This window comes from Mustela nivalis (genome assembly GCF_964662115.1).
Source record: "Mustela nivalis genome assembly, chromosome: 12".
Taxonomy (NCBI): domain Eukaryota; kingdom Metazoa; phylum Chordata; class Mammalia; order Carnivora; family Mustelidae; genus Mustela; species Mustela nivalis.
This window is the reverse complement of record NC_139031.1, coordinates 43,742,558-43,758,761: the sequence shown is the minus strand read 5'-3', so window position 1 is coordinate 43,758,761 and position 16,204 is coordinate 43,742,558. Positions and strand designations below refer to the sequence as shown.

At 40.9% G+C, this 16,204-nt stretch overlaps 1 protein-coding gene and 1 long non-coding RNA gene across 6 annotated transcripts in view; one reads left to right on the top strand and one right to left on the bottom strand.

Annotated features, from left to right (window-relative positions):
- ITPRID1 (ITPR interacting domain containing 1) overlaps nt 1-7,307 on the top strand; it is a gene marked incomplete at its 3' end in the record, with an annotated part of 104,241 nt that extends 96,934 nt beyond the window's left edge. For all 4 annotated transcript variants that reach the window (XM_082691796.1, XM_082691793.1, XM_082691794.1 and 1 more), the window contains 3 exons: nt 5,523-5,650; nt 6,411-6,522; nt 7,002-7,307. In XM_082691796.1, coding sequence (XP_082547922.1) covers nt 5,523-5,650; nt 6,411-6,522; nt 7,002-7,307 — 546 coding nt within the window. The remainder of the gene's footprint in view (nt 1-5,522; nt 5,651-6,410; nt 6,523-7,001) is intronic.
- Nucleotides 718-16,204, bottom strand: part of LOC309844684 — a 98,772-nt gene continuing 83,285 nt past the window's right edge. Inside the window, exons 3-6 of one of the 2 annotated variants that reach the window (XR_014300820.1) lie at nt 11,130-11,181; nt 7,202-7,331; nt 6,329-6,557; nt 718-1,004 (exon numbers count right to left, since the gene is read on the bottom strand). This is a non-coding gene — a long non-coding RNA (uncharacterized lncRNA). Of the gene's footprint in view, nt 1,005-6,328; nt 6,558-7,201; nt 7,332-11,129; nt 11,182-16,204 lie in introns of those variants that run through there. The other variant, XR_014300819.1, reaches the window with a different exon arrangement.

Below are 16,204 nucleotides of genomic sequence, written 5' to 3'. Positions count from 1 at the left end.
GAGAATGTTCAGGCCTCCCAAATGTGAGCTCTCAGGGCAAACCCTTCCATCTCAAATCATGATGAATATCTGTAGAGTGCTTTACAGCTTACCACATATTCTCACAAATTTCTTTCTTTTTTTTTTTTTTAAGGATTTTACTTATTTATTTGACAGAGAGATCACAAGGAGGCAGAGAAGCAGGCAGGGAGGGGGGAAGCAGGCTCCCCACTAAGCAAAGAGCCTGATGCGTGGTGGGGGGGGGATCCCAGGACCCTGAGATCATGACTGGAGCCAAAGGCAGTAGCTTAACCCACTGAACCACCCAGGCTCCCGTCTCACAAACTTTTTCTTATCTGATGCATCCAATCCCCTCCGGAAGTAAGAAGACAAATTTCATTATTAATCCTCATATAACAGAGGGGTATAGAACAATAAGTTCACATGTAAGGTTATAAATATTAATGCATCTGTACCTCATCTCCAGTTCAGTCTAACTGAACAATTCTCTGTCTTAAATTCACTTAGCTGAATAAACTTGCACAAGCCGTTATTACATCTCTCTTGATTCTAGTTCCTGCATTGCAAAATAGGGAGACTCTTAATGTCACAGACACAGGATTGTTTTAGGATTAAGTGAGAGAAAGCTTGTAAAGCACTCAGCATGCACAGACGCTCAGCCCAGTGCCCAGCCCACACAAGGTCCCAAAAAATGCTCATTGAATGGCTCCTGTTTTTCTTACTCATTTTTATCATTATTTTATTATTGTTCAGCTCTTGAATCTAGAGCTTCTCTAGAAGCTCCATGTCAAATGGAGGGACTCCTGCTCCATCGTGGGTGAGTTCATTTAAAAGTGGACGTTGAGTTTACTGAAAACTGCCTGACCCCCAACCTGTTCAGCCCCCGATAAATCAATAAGCATTTAGTGAGTCCTTCCCATGTTTCCTCTTCCTTGATTCTCAAGGTGAGAAATGATCTAGGCTTTTCTTCTTTAAAAAATTAAGAGCATCACACACGAAATCACCTGTATTTAAAATGAAAAAAAAAAAAAACAGAAAGGTGTCACACATAATATAGGGCTACAGCTGTTCAAAGGAGAGTGGAAGGCAACTGTTATTTATTAAGCACCTACTGTTTGAGGCCTGACGGGTTACCTTCCCATTCTTTTAATTCCACAAATATTTATTGGGTGCCTATGCTAATCACTTTATTTACCATATGTTGCATAACCCTCATTTTCACCCATACCATAAATCCTGAGTCCCTCATATATATTCCAAGTCCTCCCTCTTTTACAAATGAGGAACCTAGAATCAAGAGAGTATAAGTTTCCAACTTCCTCTACTAATAAGTGGTTAAGTCATATGCAAATTCAGATTTAGCTGACACCAGATTCTTGGACAACATACTCCAGGCAATGATGCATCTAGCTTTAAAATATCTAAATCCGAAGAAGTGTAATGGCCACATGAGAAAGTGATTATGTGAAAGACCAGGCAATTACTACCTAGCCCTGCAACATCTATAAATCTGCATAAATGTTATATAAACATAGAAAGAGAATCAATGAAAGATAAGTGATTTACTCATCATTTTTCAAATTGCAAGGTTTCGGGCATTTGGAATCGAATTGATCTGAGATTATACACCCTGAAATATATACTGTCTCAGGTTTTATTAGATGGCAATGCATTTCTCCTTACTTAGATTCGAGGAACCACAAACATACACTCAAAGAAAACAGTCTTTTTACATGTGCATTATTGTACTTGTGGGCAGGTGCACACACAGGCACACAGAGACCAGCAGAAAAGCAAGTGAAAATGGGGGATTGCATTTGCACACAAGAGCAGGCTACTTAAGCCAAAGAACATACTCAGGAACAGAGAGAAAAGGTATCTGTGGTGAGTGAGCCTGGGTTTGTAAGGCCCAAATAATATTCTGGAGAAAAATATCTCTTAATCAGATGCCAACTGCTAACTAGGGTTACAAAAATTATTTATAAAAAAAAAAATCTGGAAAATGAATTTGGACCAAGTGAAGATTATAGGCAGGGATAGATACTATCTACCACCCGTTCCAAGCAGGTGTTGAAAGGAAGAGCAAGTTTAGGTAAAAGACTCAGAAAAACATTCTCATCACCTCCCCTTACAGAGGAGTGCATAACAGTGCAGAGATTCACTTGACTTACCGGTAAATGTTATTTTGGTGGTCTTGTGGGTCACCATGGTTTGTTGATAGGATTAATTCTTTTTTCTTTTGAAGATTTTATTTATTTATTTGACAGACAGAGATCACAAGTAAGCAGAGCGGCAGGCAGAGAGTGAGGGGGAAGCAGGCTCCCCGCTGAGCAGAGAGCCTGATGTGGGGCTCGATTCCAGAGCCCTGAGATCATGACCTGAGCTGAAGGCAGAGGCTTAACCCACTGAGCCACCCAGATGCCCCTAGGATTAATTCTTATGTATATGTGAATTCTTCATAATAATTTAGTGATTAAAAAAATACTTTCATACAAGAAAATAAGAACATCTGAAATTAGATTTTTGGATATTAGAAAAGTCTTTTATAATGTTAACAATTTAGATTTAGGTAAAAAGCATACACAGCTTAAAAATTAAGATGAACCAATTCAAAAGTGACATTTCAATGTTTTCTCATGGTATTGCTCTTACTATTAAAGTTTGTTTTAATGGACTTGGGTCAGTCAAGTAGACCTTGAATTGACTTTGGGTTATAACGCAGCACTTACATTGGAAGAAAGAGTTCCAAACAGCCTTTTTTTTTTTTTTTTTTTTTTTTTGCTTGCCTAGTGTTTCCTTTTTTCTGAAAACTACATACCTGTTCTAGAACTGAAATGTACTTTTAGTACTTCCAAATGACCAGAAGATGGCAGTGTTTCAGAATCTTCCACCTCACACCTTCTAGGCCAGCTATCAGTACTCCTGAATCCCAGACCCCTGCGCCTTCCAATCACAAAGAATTACCCCAGAATAACTAGATGAAGCGTAAACTTTAATGTTTCTAATGCTCAGCCTACTTGAGCACCATATTTCCATCCCTAGAGTTTGGTCAGTCTGTAGGAAATCTACTAGGACCATTCAGGCAGCTCAGTCCTAAGCGACAAATAACTTGTCCCCGTGTTCAGGCACACTACTGTGACTCAGATCTTGAGAAGAAAAGATATGACTCAGGCTTGAAATCTGTCCTTTTGGACCTTGGACAAGTCAGTTTGCCATTCGGTGTCAGAACACCTCTCTATAAAATGAGCCCTTCATGGTCTCGAAGATCTTTTCTGGTTTATTTATATTTATTTATAGCCATAATTGTAGTCACCTTTCAAGCATGCTTGCCAACATCAATAACACTTCAAATACTCCTCTAACTGGTTCAAATGCACTCACACTGAAGCAAAAGTAATTAGAGAGTTTTGCCATGTAAAATATGTTATTCATACATAAAAATTAGGGGAGAGAATCAAACCAAACTCTCAGAGCAAAATGAAGAGGAGTTTTTGGTATAAGAACATCACTTGCAGGAAAGTATTTCTATTATGACAATTTCAGTAAAAGTAGAAGTGAAGCTCCAAGGATCTTGGCCATGGGGTTTGGGGGAGAAAAGTAAGAAATCTGGGACTTCCTTAAAACAGGGCTAAGAGGAATTAACACAGCTATAAGACTAGTCTCCATGGAAGGAAGAAGAAGATAAGGTTGAAAGACAGCTGCCATGAAAACTAGTTTCCTCTAAAGAACTTTCCAGAAGCCCCACCCCATGTTTTCCACTTTGATCTCATTGCCATCCTACTGCAGGGGATGCTGGGAAATATCATTTGTTAGACACACTGTTACCCTAAGATATTAGAAGTCTCTTCATGTGAATAAAGGGGGAAAAGACAGTGAGCAGGCAACGAACAGCCTCTGCTATGCTACTTTGGGTGGTGGGGAGGGGAGCCAAATCCATAAGCATGGTAGAGAAAGCATTAGGGTCTAACAAGCATTAATGTTGCTTAAAGTCAGATGGGTGGAGATGTTGGGGTTCTGGATCATGCATCTATATTTATTTATTTATTTGACAGAGCTAGAGAATCAGTGGTGGGAGGGGCAGAGAGAGAAACAGACTCCCTACAGAACAGAGACCCTCACATGGGACTTGATCTCAGGTTCCTGAGATCTCAGGCTCCTGGGATCAGATGCGTAAGGGACTGAACCACCCAGTCACCTTCATGCATCTGTTCAAAGCATGATCCAACCTGGGCTGGAAAAGAAGGCAGATATCTAGTAAGAACTCAGCAAATCATCGGGTTCAATCAACAAATGGACTGGACTTAGGGGCTTCAGGAAGATATATAAATTAGGACACCACGGCAGAAGCAGAGTCACACAGAGAAATTTAAGAACAATTTAAAGAACGATTCACAGATGAATGGATAAAGAAAATGTGGTGTAGATATACAATGGAATACTATGCAGCCATCAAATAAAAAACTGAAATCTTGCCATTTGCAAAGATGGGGATGGAACTAGAGGGTATTATGCTAAGCAAAATAAGTCAATCAGAGAAAGACAATTATCAGATGATCTCTCTAATATGAGGAATATGAGAAACAAGACAGAGGATCATAGGAAGGGAGGGAAAAATGAAACAAGACAAAACCAGAGAAGGAGAAAAACCTTAAGAGACTCTTACTCTCAGGAAAAAAAATGAGGGTTGCTGGAGGGGAGGCGGGTGAGAGGGATGGGTGGCTGAGTGATGGACATTGGGGAGGGTATGTGTTATGGTGAGTGCTGTGAATTGTGAAAGGCTGATAAATCACAGACCTATAGCCCTGAAACAAATAATACATTATATGTTAATTAAAAAATAAAAATAAAGAACCATTCACATCAGGAAAAATAAGGAGCAGGATGGGGAGCATAGACAGAGTTTAATTCTAGATTCCAATTCACAAAGAGAGTAGGATGCCTAACTGATGCCTCCCTTACTCTGGGTGAGCTTGTTAGCCACATGGTGAAATCTTGCCAATTTCACCATCAGGGACTGTGGTTAAGCAGGGCTAAGACTGATATATATATATTATTCTAAGCAGACTTTCTCTAATCAAACACATAGCATTGGAACAGATGTGTTCAACGTTATTGAGATTCAGAGTGAGGCAATATTCAATGCCCACGTTAAACAAGATTTAACAGGACTCAGCTTTCCTAAGCACAAGCCATCTCTCCGACACTTTCCCTCTGATTTCCTTATCTGTGTACTTGTACCCTGACATCACCTAGTTCTTCAGACAGCCGTCCTGTCTCCGGGATATAATGTCTCCAAGAGCCAATCAACAACCAACTGCTGCCCTTCTGTCCCAGGCAAATATTGCCTCTGCTCACCTGGAGAAGCCAGAGGCTGGGCTTTCCATCTATTCTTTCCCTTGCCTTAGCGATGGGGCTTCACTGCAGACAAGGGAGCCCTGGCGGGGCAGGCAGGCTCCACCATCGGGAGGTCTTACTGTGAATCAGAAAGGACTTCCTTTTCAGCTCTTTCTAATTGTTCTCAGTGCACAGTCCAGGAGATGGAAATGATGAAGATGGTGTGCCAGAGCTTCCAGGAGCATTTGGAGGAAATTGAACAACACCTTACAGGACAGCAGGCACTCTTTTGCAGGGACATGACAGAGGAGGAAAGGTAATTATCGAAGAGAGTCATAAAAGTAAGTAGAGCCCACACACCTGAAGCAAGGAAAAGTAATCAGGGCAGGACAGATGAGCACCCAGGAGCAGGACTAATGAGAAATGAGTCCCTTTCCTTGGCTTTCCTGTTCTTGTTCTTGCTTTCGCAGTAGGAATCTGTGAGAGCGATTTGTGAGATAGAACACTTACTCTTTAAGGCCAAGGCTATTTGAGGTCAGAAGATGGGCAGTCAGCTGAGAAGATGGGGGATAGCCAGCAGGGTATCTTCCATTGATGTGAATGGGGCTTATGCAAATGTAAGTGTTGGAGGTTATTAGAGTTTTGGAAATCTGCATTATTTTCACATAGCTGAAAAGCTTATGTCCCAAATGTAGATTAGCTGCTGCCTGGGCCTGAGAGATGGAAATAGGGATTAACTGTAAAGGGGCATGGAAGTTTTTATTGGGCAGATGGAATCTATCCCAAACTGACCAGTGGTGACTGATGCAACTTGGCAAATTTATTAAAAAATCATTGCATTGAACTGTTAAAATAGGTAAACTCTGGGTATACAAATTATTCTGCCATAGATTTATTTAAAAAAGAAAGAACACCTGCCCTGGAGCTATACCGTATCTGATACAAATAAAGAAGGTGACAGTCCCTTGTAAGAGATGTCAGAGGAGTGACCTACCTTTTGAGAGGGACGATGGAGGACTGAGCTTGGAGCTTGGAGATGATGGGAAATGTGGTCAATCTCTGTTCTTTAACTGCAGGCAGGAGGCCAAACAGCTGCAGACTCTCCGCTGGGCTCTGCAGCAGCAGGTGGAGGAGCTGGCGTTTCAGTTTGGAGACCGGGCTCAGCAGATCAAAGATGAGATTCTGTTGGTACGGGGCGGTGGAGGGTGACACTTGACTCCATCCTGCAGACCACCGGAGGGATGTGTTAGATCAGAAACCCGATTGTGCGATCCTTTCAGATTCTAGGATTATGTGCCAACACCTTCATTTTAAGTATAAAGAAAGTGAAGCCTTTGCTCAAGGCCACATGGCTAGTTGATGGCAGTTGAGGTTTAGAACTCAGGTCGTCTAATTGCTATGCCAATCTTTCCTCCTGCCCTGTAAATAAGCAATACCTATTAATAATAATAATAATAATTATTATTATTATTATTGGCCATTTTCCCAATGAGAATAAGAAACACAACTTTTGAGTTGGCTTAGCCACTGCCAGAATTTGCTGCCAGCTCAAAGGGCCCACTCTAGAGAATTCCCCACCCAGGAGCACCTTTCCCACAGGTCTGGCTTAACTGTTTGGTGCAAATATGGTAAGCTGCCCACTCTTTTTGTTCTTATTTTCTATTTAGCACTTTGAGCTTCTCACAGAGGAACAAACTGAACACTATCCAAACCTGCATGACTGTTACTGGACAGCAGAAAAGAATGGCCAGACTTCATGTGCTAAAATCCACCCAGCCATGGCCCCCCGGGTTGCCTTTCCTTCCCAAGATGGCCAGCAAACTCTCAGCTCAAGGGTGACCCATTTACCTGCCTTCTCTTCACCCACCTTGGAGAGCAGCACCAGGATGTCTCCTCCAGCTGGGGCAGAGTCAGGCCCAGCCCCTTTGTCAAATTGTCCTATTGGAGATAAGGGTACAAATGTCTTCCTCTAGATCAGAGTGGTTTTGATGATCTTCCTGCAAAGTGTAAGAGCACATTCCAGCCAGATAAGAAAATCTAAATTGCCCCCCGGAAGTGTCTGGTCAACCTGCTCCAGCTATTTTTAAAAATATTCTACTCTGTGTTTCAACCCAGGAGAAACTCAATATTTCAGTATTTATTCAATACATAATAAGTGAGCACCTACTATGTGGCTGGCACAGGGAATACATGGGGGCCAAAATATGTGTACATATCTCTAGATATAAATGATAGTCTTTGCCCTGCAGAAACATACAGTCTACTGGGTAAGATAGAATGTGGACACATAAAGACATATGGATTTGAAAACTGTGAAAGAGATTTGAGGGAAATTACAGGGTTTTGTGAAAGAGAACATAGCAGGGAATCTGACTAAGATTAAGCTGTCAGGAGTGCCTGGTTGAGGAAGTGACAATAGAAGAGGGAAAGAAAATCCAGGGCTCAGAAGGGCCAGCCTGTCCAATGGCTTGAGGCGGTCGGTCCCTGAAAGCATTGAAGAAGCTCCCACCATGACCCAGGAGATCCTCGAACGCTAGAGACAGTTGTAAACAAGACAGACATTCGACTCATAAAGAGCGGGATGGAGAGCGGAGAAAAGAACAACCAACAAGATAACTTCAACATGGACAAATACCACGGAGAAGACAGCATGTGAACACTAGGGGGTGGTGTGGAAGAGAAGCGTACAGAATTCCTGAGGGTGACGGGCAGGGCCTTGCTGAAAGGAGGCTATTTGGCTAAAATCTGGATGGTGTGGAAGAGGAAGCCATGTGAAATTCTGAGGGAAGAACCTTGAAAGCAGAAGGAATGGAAAGTTTAAAGGCCCTGAGGCAGGACCAGCTGAAGTTGCTGAGCACATGAATGATGGGAGCGTGGAGGGCGAGGATGTCCATAGGCTGACTGTATGGGGGTCTGAGAACCAGGATCCTTCTTCCTTGTGGAAGCCATTACAGGCTTTAAGTAGGATTGTCAGATAGTCTGGTTTACATTTAAAAATCCCACTGACTGCCTGTGGGGAGCATGCGGTTGGGGACATGCAGCTAGGCAGCGCTCCCAGGGACGAGGCTGTTGGTGTAATCCCTGCGGTAAGAAGCAAAGAGTTGCTTCCATGCAGCTGGGGAGGCTTAGGAACCGCCCCCCACCCCCCACACTGAAACGTGGGATGCACTGGCAGTCTTAAAGCCCTGGAGGAGTTCTAAGAAATGGGGAATGAGAGAAGAATGGAACAGTCAGAAGAACTTCATGGAAAAAGTAGTCCCTTGAGAGAAGTTATAACGTGTAGGAGATGGGCCAGTGGAGGTCACTTCCTAGCAAGGAAGTTTCTTTGGAAACTAGCCACTACCAGCTAAGATTGGGCCTCTTGGCCTGTTTCATCCTTCATCCTCCTTGCTTTTTGAAAACCCTTTGGCTTCAGGGGAACCCTCCTACCCTCTGGACCATTCCAGTTTCCTCTGTTGACGGCCCTTTCTCAGACTGGGAACACTCCCCTTGCATCCTTAATTCTCTATTTTTTTCTCTCTCCACACCAATATCCCCAATATGTGCAATCTACAGGCACCCGTCTCCAGTTCCTGCCCTCTCCAGAATTCCTGCCCCGCATTCTCTACTCTCTATAACATATTTGCACTTGGAAGACTGGCCTGTCTGTCTCACTCAGCCTCCAACCTGATCCTGTCAATTTCCAGAATCGGTTCATCTTCCTGATACTTTCTGTCCACGGCATTATCGTTCTCCTTGATGTGTTGACTCAGAACCACAAATTCATGTTGTCTCCTAGTCCTCCTTCATCCTCTTGCCTCAGAATCAAAGATCACATCAACGCTGAGGGGACTGCTACAGTGTCATTCCCACAAGCTCCCTCAGAACCTACTACCTGGTGAACACCCAACTGAGGGGCCTTCTAATTGCCTCTAGCTTCCTTCTCTCTGAGCTATACTGGCCTCTGCCAAAGTGGTCTGCCTAGGTCATCACTTGGGTCATATTACCCTGGCCTAGGGTGAGTAGCCAGGGAGTTCTTTTAGGCTATCCTAGAGAACTAGAGAGAAGTCCCAGGATCATCCTGCCCAGAGCAGTCTTGCCCCAAATAAGCTCTATGCCCCTCCTGCATCCTGCTACTTCATTTCCCTGGACTACATCCCTCTTTTGGCTCCTGCAGCATGGTTCAGCTTCCAGCCCCAACTTGGCTCCTGATATACTACATATATATGTGCATATGTACATGATGTATGTATATGGTACCCCCCCCAATTTTTTCCCTTTCTAAACTTTTAAAATTTTTTACTCTTTCCCTGGGTCAGATGCTAGGCATCCTTGTTTATCTCCATTTATCTCCAATGTAGACTTTGAAAAATTTGCCATAATTTCTGGAGATGACTTCAGAAGTGAAGGGGGAGGCAAAAAAGACCCATTGCCTTCAGATGAAGGGTAGCATCTGGAATCTCTAAGGATCACTAAACATCTCATGGCATTTCCTTGTTTATTCTCCAAACTCTCCAACAAAGAGCACCAAAGGGGAACCAAGATGTAGAGAGCTGCCCATCAACCCAGAACTTTTGCTGTCTTCGGCCCATCATGACCTGATCGCCAACACTACTTCCAAATGCCATCTTCTGTAGTTCATGTCCTTCTTCTCATAAACATGAAGCCTCTAGAAGCCCAGGCCACCTGGTGATCCATGAAGTAACTGCTAGTGCCCCCAGGGGTTCTCTATCCTGAATACCCTTTAGACTCACTGGGGAGATTTAAAAAATACTGACATTGAAACCCCACCCCAGATCAATTAAACAAGAATCCCCAGGGATGGGATCCAGCTACCCACAAATTTTAACAGCTCCCCAAATTATTCTAATATGCAGTTAAAATTGTTGCTCTGGATGAAAAGGCTACCTTACAATTCAACTGTTCCTGTTGTTTTCTAAGGACTCTCTTTTATTTCCCATTTTTCTTTCTATACCACCCCTCTTAGCTAAAGAAGTCTTTCATGATTCATTGACAACCACTGAATTAGGAAACTGGGAGAAAAGAGAAAGAAAAATGATGTGTGGACTTCATTTCTGTTTTTTTAGCATTGACTTCTACCTTGCTCAGCAGTTCTTACATTTCATCTTTATGGATAAAGAAGTGGTAAACAGATGACTTTGTTCTGTTTTCCTTCCTTTCCCAGAAGTCCTATTCCAAATTTGACAAACCAGATTAAATACACATATTTGACTCAGTAGGTCAGGGTAAGGATTATTTGTTTCTTCTATTTAACACCTTCCTTCTCTTGGAGGAAAATGTCTATATAAAATAGCCCATTACAAAAATTATGGATATGTAAGTAGTCTTCTAAATGTATATAGTTCTTCCACCACTAGGACACAGCACAAACATTCTAGAAAGGTGAACAATTAGACAAATTTCTTTTATGGCATAAATATTAAATATAAATGTAAAACTGGGTGTTTTGAGTATTATTTAGAGTACATGAGGATATGAAGCAAGTTTCTCAAGGATAGAATCTACAACATGCATTTAGGTAACTCAAATACTCTGACCTTATGATCTCCCCTTGCATTCTTCCACCTTTTCCATAAATAAGCTTCTAAAATTCATGTGCATATCATACTATTTATAGCAGTTACCGTGTTTCACTCCAATATCAATGTACTCAACCTAAAATATCATAAAACATTACGGTTATGGAACGAATGTTGAAGCAAAGTAAATGCCTTCCACCTTGAACCTTCAGGCATCCCTTGCTGGCCTCTTTATTCAAGGTGATACACAAACAATGTCCCATACTAAGCACTTACCTTGCAATCTCTTGTTCTCAAACGTAGGTTCACAGCAAAACTGCTCACTAGGCTTGGAAAAAGAAAATTTTTTTAAGATTATTTATTCATCTGAGAGAAAGAGAACGAGCAGGGGGAAGGGCAGAGGGAGAGGGAGCAGCAGACTCCCTGCTGAGTGTGAAGCCCAATGCAGGGCTTGATCCCACAACCCCCAGACAAAGATGCAACCTCAGCTGAAACTAAGAGTCCAATGCTTAACCACTCAACCAACTGAGCCTCCCCCAGGCACGCCTAGGCTCGGAAAATTTTTCTTCTGAGAACCTAGCTTAAAGCTAAATAAGATTCCACTTTGGAGTCCAGATGTATTTTGACGAAGTTCAGAGGTGTTTTTTACCTGAGTTGCTTCCACACAAATAGATGGAAATGAAGATTTGGTTGTTACCAGTTTATATAATCAAACTGGATAAAACCGATGGACAGACCATGCAGGTCACCATTTGTTTACACAAAAATAGGAGTCTTTGCCTGTGACAAACTTTACCTCATTTGAGTCTCACAGTGCTAAAGGAAGTATTCCCCATCTGAACGATGAGGAAGCTAAGATACGGAGGGGCTGACCTCATAAGCACACACTGAATCTTGTGCTTTATTAAGAAGCAACTGCATGCTGGGGGTAGGAGCTTAAGCTCTGGAGTTAAATCCAGGGTCTGAAGCTTAAACCCAACTCTTCTACTTATTATCTGTGTTGGGTAAACTTCTTAATCCCCAAGCCTCAGTGTCACCATCTATAAATTATCAGAGTGAATACATATGTAGTCCTTTAGAACGAGTGCAATATGGTTCATTGGAATATGGTTCAGTAGGATTCCATACCGAGTATGGTTCAGTATGATTAAGATTCTGATGACAATAATAACAAGAAGAGAGGAAACTCCTTAATACCTACTTCCATGCAAGGTATTGGGTTAGACATTGTATGTGCATTACCACTTTTCTTCATAACCATCCTGAAAGGCAAGAATGAATACACACACACACACACACACACACACACATGTGCTCAAAAAGATTGTAAATTGTCTAAGTTATGGAAACTAATAGGAGACTGAGTTGACTCTCTGCTTCCCTGCTTTGCCAGTGGTTCCCGTTTATGGCTCTGCCAAGATTTGGGGCTTATGGGGAGCCCACTGATGGGTCCAAATCAACCAGAATAGCCCTGCTCCTGACTACATTACATAGTGGGCTTCAGCAGAGATTTTTCTTTAAAAAAAAAATCATCTTACTATAGAAAAGTTTGAAAAGCACTGTACTATGCTAATCACACAGGACTCTTACAGTCAGATACAGGCTCCAAGTTGCTTTCATACAAGGAAATGGCATCCACCACATAGGAATCCTCAAGAACCTAGCATCCTAAAAACTCTTAGCTTACTACTACTTGTCCCACTGACAGGAATAATGGCTAGAACCCCTTTGCAGCCTCTGAATGATTTTCTGGGGCATCTTTCTGTTCTATCATCAAGTCCCAAGATCTTAAATTCTCTTTCTTTGTAAGTTGTCTGTATTCAAGTTGACTATATTCAGGAAAACACAGGCCATGTACTTGAAAAACAGAGGAGATTATTGCAATAAATATTTGTAGGAAGTTAAAACAAAAATCTCTTTAATTCTGAAACCCAATTCAGTGTTGGAGCCATTTTGTTTCAATGAACAAGAAGGAAAAAGTAAAACCATACTACCTGTTTATTATCAAATTTAGAATTTGGAAAGGGAACAGCTTAACCCCTTCTATATCAAAGGACAAGGGTCACTTCCCTGTATTAATTTCATTCTATCCAGATGCCATCTCTGTATTCAAAGCCAGAGCTTTGAATAGAGAAGACTGACTTGAGAAACAATATTGGGAATTCAAGTCACGTATTTTCCTTGGTTTTGTTATGCATGAGTGAAGACCCAGGTTGCATGATGGAGACAAAAAGATGAAACCTTGAAGGCTGCTTTGAACCACAGCATATGCATAGGCTGTATAGATTTGTCTAAGCAAATATATTTTTTTGTCCACAGATAAATATTTCTCAGAAAAGTGTCCCATTAGATTTTAACAGATATTACTGTATATGTGGATTTTTGTCTGCAAGACCAGAGTTATTTTTTCTTCAAAAGGAAATAATTCTGTTGAGGAAAAAAATAAGATCAGAAGACTTCCTAATGACATGAAAAGCTGCTCTATTAAACTGTTTTTTCTTTGTTAAGAAAGTCATCCATTTCTATAGTACAACACTAGTCAAATAAAATGAGACATTTGTGCAGAGTTTAAAGATAGAAAGTAGGGGCGCCTGGGTGGCTCAGTGGGTTAAGCCACTGCCTTTGGCTCAGGTCATGATCTCAGGGTCCTGGGATGGAGTCCCGCATCGGGCTCTCTGCTCAGCAGGGAGCCTGCTTCCCTCTCTCTCTCTCTCTCTGCCTGCCTCTCCATCTACTTGTGATTTCTTTCTGTCAAATAAATAAATAAAATCTTTAAAAAAATAAAGATAGTAGTTTCTCTTTGAGAAGAAAAGATTCAAAGTGTTTTATTGTGGGTTGGTGGGTTGCAAATCTAATTTCAAACTGTAATTAAAACAACGAAGAGCAGCCATAATTTGAGGGATTATGGGTTACTAAAAATGATGTCAAATTGCTTTTTTTTTTTTTAAATTCAGAGTATAAGCAGAAGGCAAAATATGGATGCCACCTTTCTTTACCTAAACTTATGGCACCTTTCTCTATCTAAACTCAGTCTCTAGTAGTCTAATTTTAAAACATGGTAGTTTTAGTAGACCAGAAGTTTAGTATGAGATGTGCCCTTCTGATTCTGCCCCATGTTAAGTAAAAGAAAAGCCCTCCACATTGGAGATGATTTCTTATTAGAATCACACTGAAGAATTTTCCCTTTGAGTACTCCAAGAACTCAGTGCTTCACCAAGAAAATGGGAGTGAATGACAACAATTCTTAAATTGTATGTGCACTTTTTAAAATTCCTGTTATCCTTCAATAATTGCTTATTTGTTGATGAAAATGTACCAGTCACAGGATCTCTGTGTTTTTCTTTTTAAATCTGAAGATAAGGGGGACTATTTTATAAGTCTGTAGTTAATATGATTTAAGACACACTTTATGTGTCCAGCATTGCGACATATCTTTGAATATTCAGCATAATCTCCTGTTAAAACTATACCTGGTTCCCTCTTTTTGCCTGAATAGAGAGACAACACGTTGTCCTTTGTGTCTCCAGAGTCCCCTCGATGGACTCCAACCTTAATTCCAAACTCTGCATCGCACTTAATTGCTCACATTTCCACCTTTCCCCAGACTTTACAGTAAATTTCTTAAAGTGAGAGGTTGAGTCCTTATTTTTCTGAAATTGCTTCTACAGAGAACTGTAATCAGAACATGATAGGGGCATTTGGTGAAAAAATAAACATATTTTAATATATAGGAACTGATCCCGGAACTAAATTTCCTGAGTGATACTTTTAGTGGGCATGGAAATATGCATAGATAGTTATTTTTCTTACAACAGTTTAAAATGTTATTCCACTATTTCCTTTTCCATTTTTTTGCTTTGCCTTCATGATTTCTGATGAGAAAGCTTCCTTCATTTGAATTACTGATTCCTTATGTGTTGTTTTCATCTGGCCTTTTCAAGATTTTTTGCTTTTAGTTTCTGTTCTTTATGATGAGTCAGGGCATGGCTTTCTTCAAGTTTATCTTATCTGAAGTTTGACAAACTTCTTGCATCTGCAAATATATGTTCCTTTATAAAATCTGGAAAATTTTCAGCCATTATCTCTTCAAATAAATTTCTGCACCATTTCTTTCTCCTCACCTTCCAGGATTACAATAACAGTCAAGTAAGAAGCTCTGATACTGTCCCACGGTTCTTTGAGACTCTGTGTATATTTTATCAAACTTTTTTTCTTCTATGTTTTACAGATTGGGTAATCTTTATTGATCTACCATCAAGTTTATTGATTCTTTTCTTTCTCATCTCCATTCTGCTTTGGTGGCTCTACAGTGGACTTTCTATTTCTATTATAGTATCTATCCATTCAAATTTTCCATTTGGTTCTTGATATCACTTCTGTTTTTCGCCTGAGAATTTCTATCTTTCCATTTTCAAGAGGTTCGGCTTTATTCTATGTGTATCATAGAATATACATATTCTATGTATATCATTATAAGAGGCTCTTGAAAAACTTTGTTCAATAATTCCCACATCTGGGTCATCTCAGAATTTGTGCTTGTTGATTACTTTTTTCCTTGGTTTCTTTGTATGTCGAGTAATTTTGGATTGTATCCCAGACATTTTCCTATTATGCTAGGAAACTCTGGGTTCTGCGTTTAACTTTGGATAAAAAATTTATGGGGAGTGTCTTATTTTGTTTTGTTTGTTTGCTTTAGCAACCAACCTAGCTATGTTCAGACCACAGTCCTTACCCACTTGCACACTGTAGCTCAGTTTCAATTTAGTATTTACAACCTTTCTGTAATATCTGGCCTACCCTGTGCATGCACCTTTCAGGGCTCAGTCTAAAAACCTGGGTAGTGGTCTACACTACAGTTCAGCTCTCAGAATGTTTGCTCTGTTGTTTATGATCAAGTTCTATGCATGTACAACTTGTGATGAGCCCAAGACTTTGTATATAGAGATTTAAAGGATCCCTTTCTCCAGCTACCTCCCTTCTGTGAAGCCACCATATTCACTGACTCCCAGGAGCTCCTTTTCATGGCTCTACCTGCAAAACCATTGTTTTAGCGTCAATGCACTCTATGGAACTTCCTGAAACTAGATCTACCTCAGAGCAAAGTAGCAAGAGGAAAGAGTCTTCAAACCACATGGTGCCGTAGCTGTTTTTGCTATACCACCTCCACTGTCACTGCTCTTGCCACTACCATGGGAATGCCACTTCATTACTCTGACACATCTCAAATAGGGCTTGAATAAGTAATGATCTCTCTTTCCCAGGGGCTCCTTTCCTAACTTTATAGCCTAAGAGGGAGAATTTTTCTTGCAACAATATCTAATAACACCTACTGCACAGTTTCAAGATTCAGG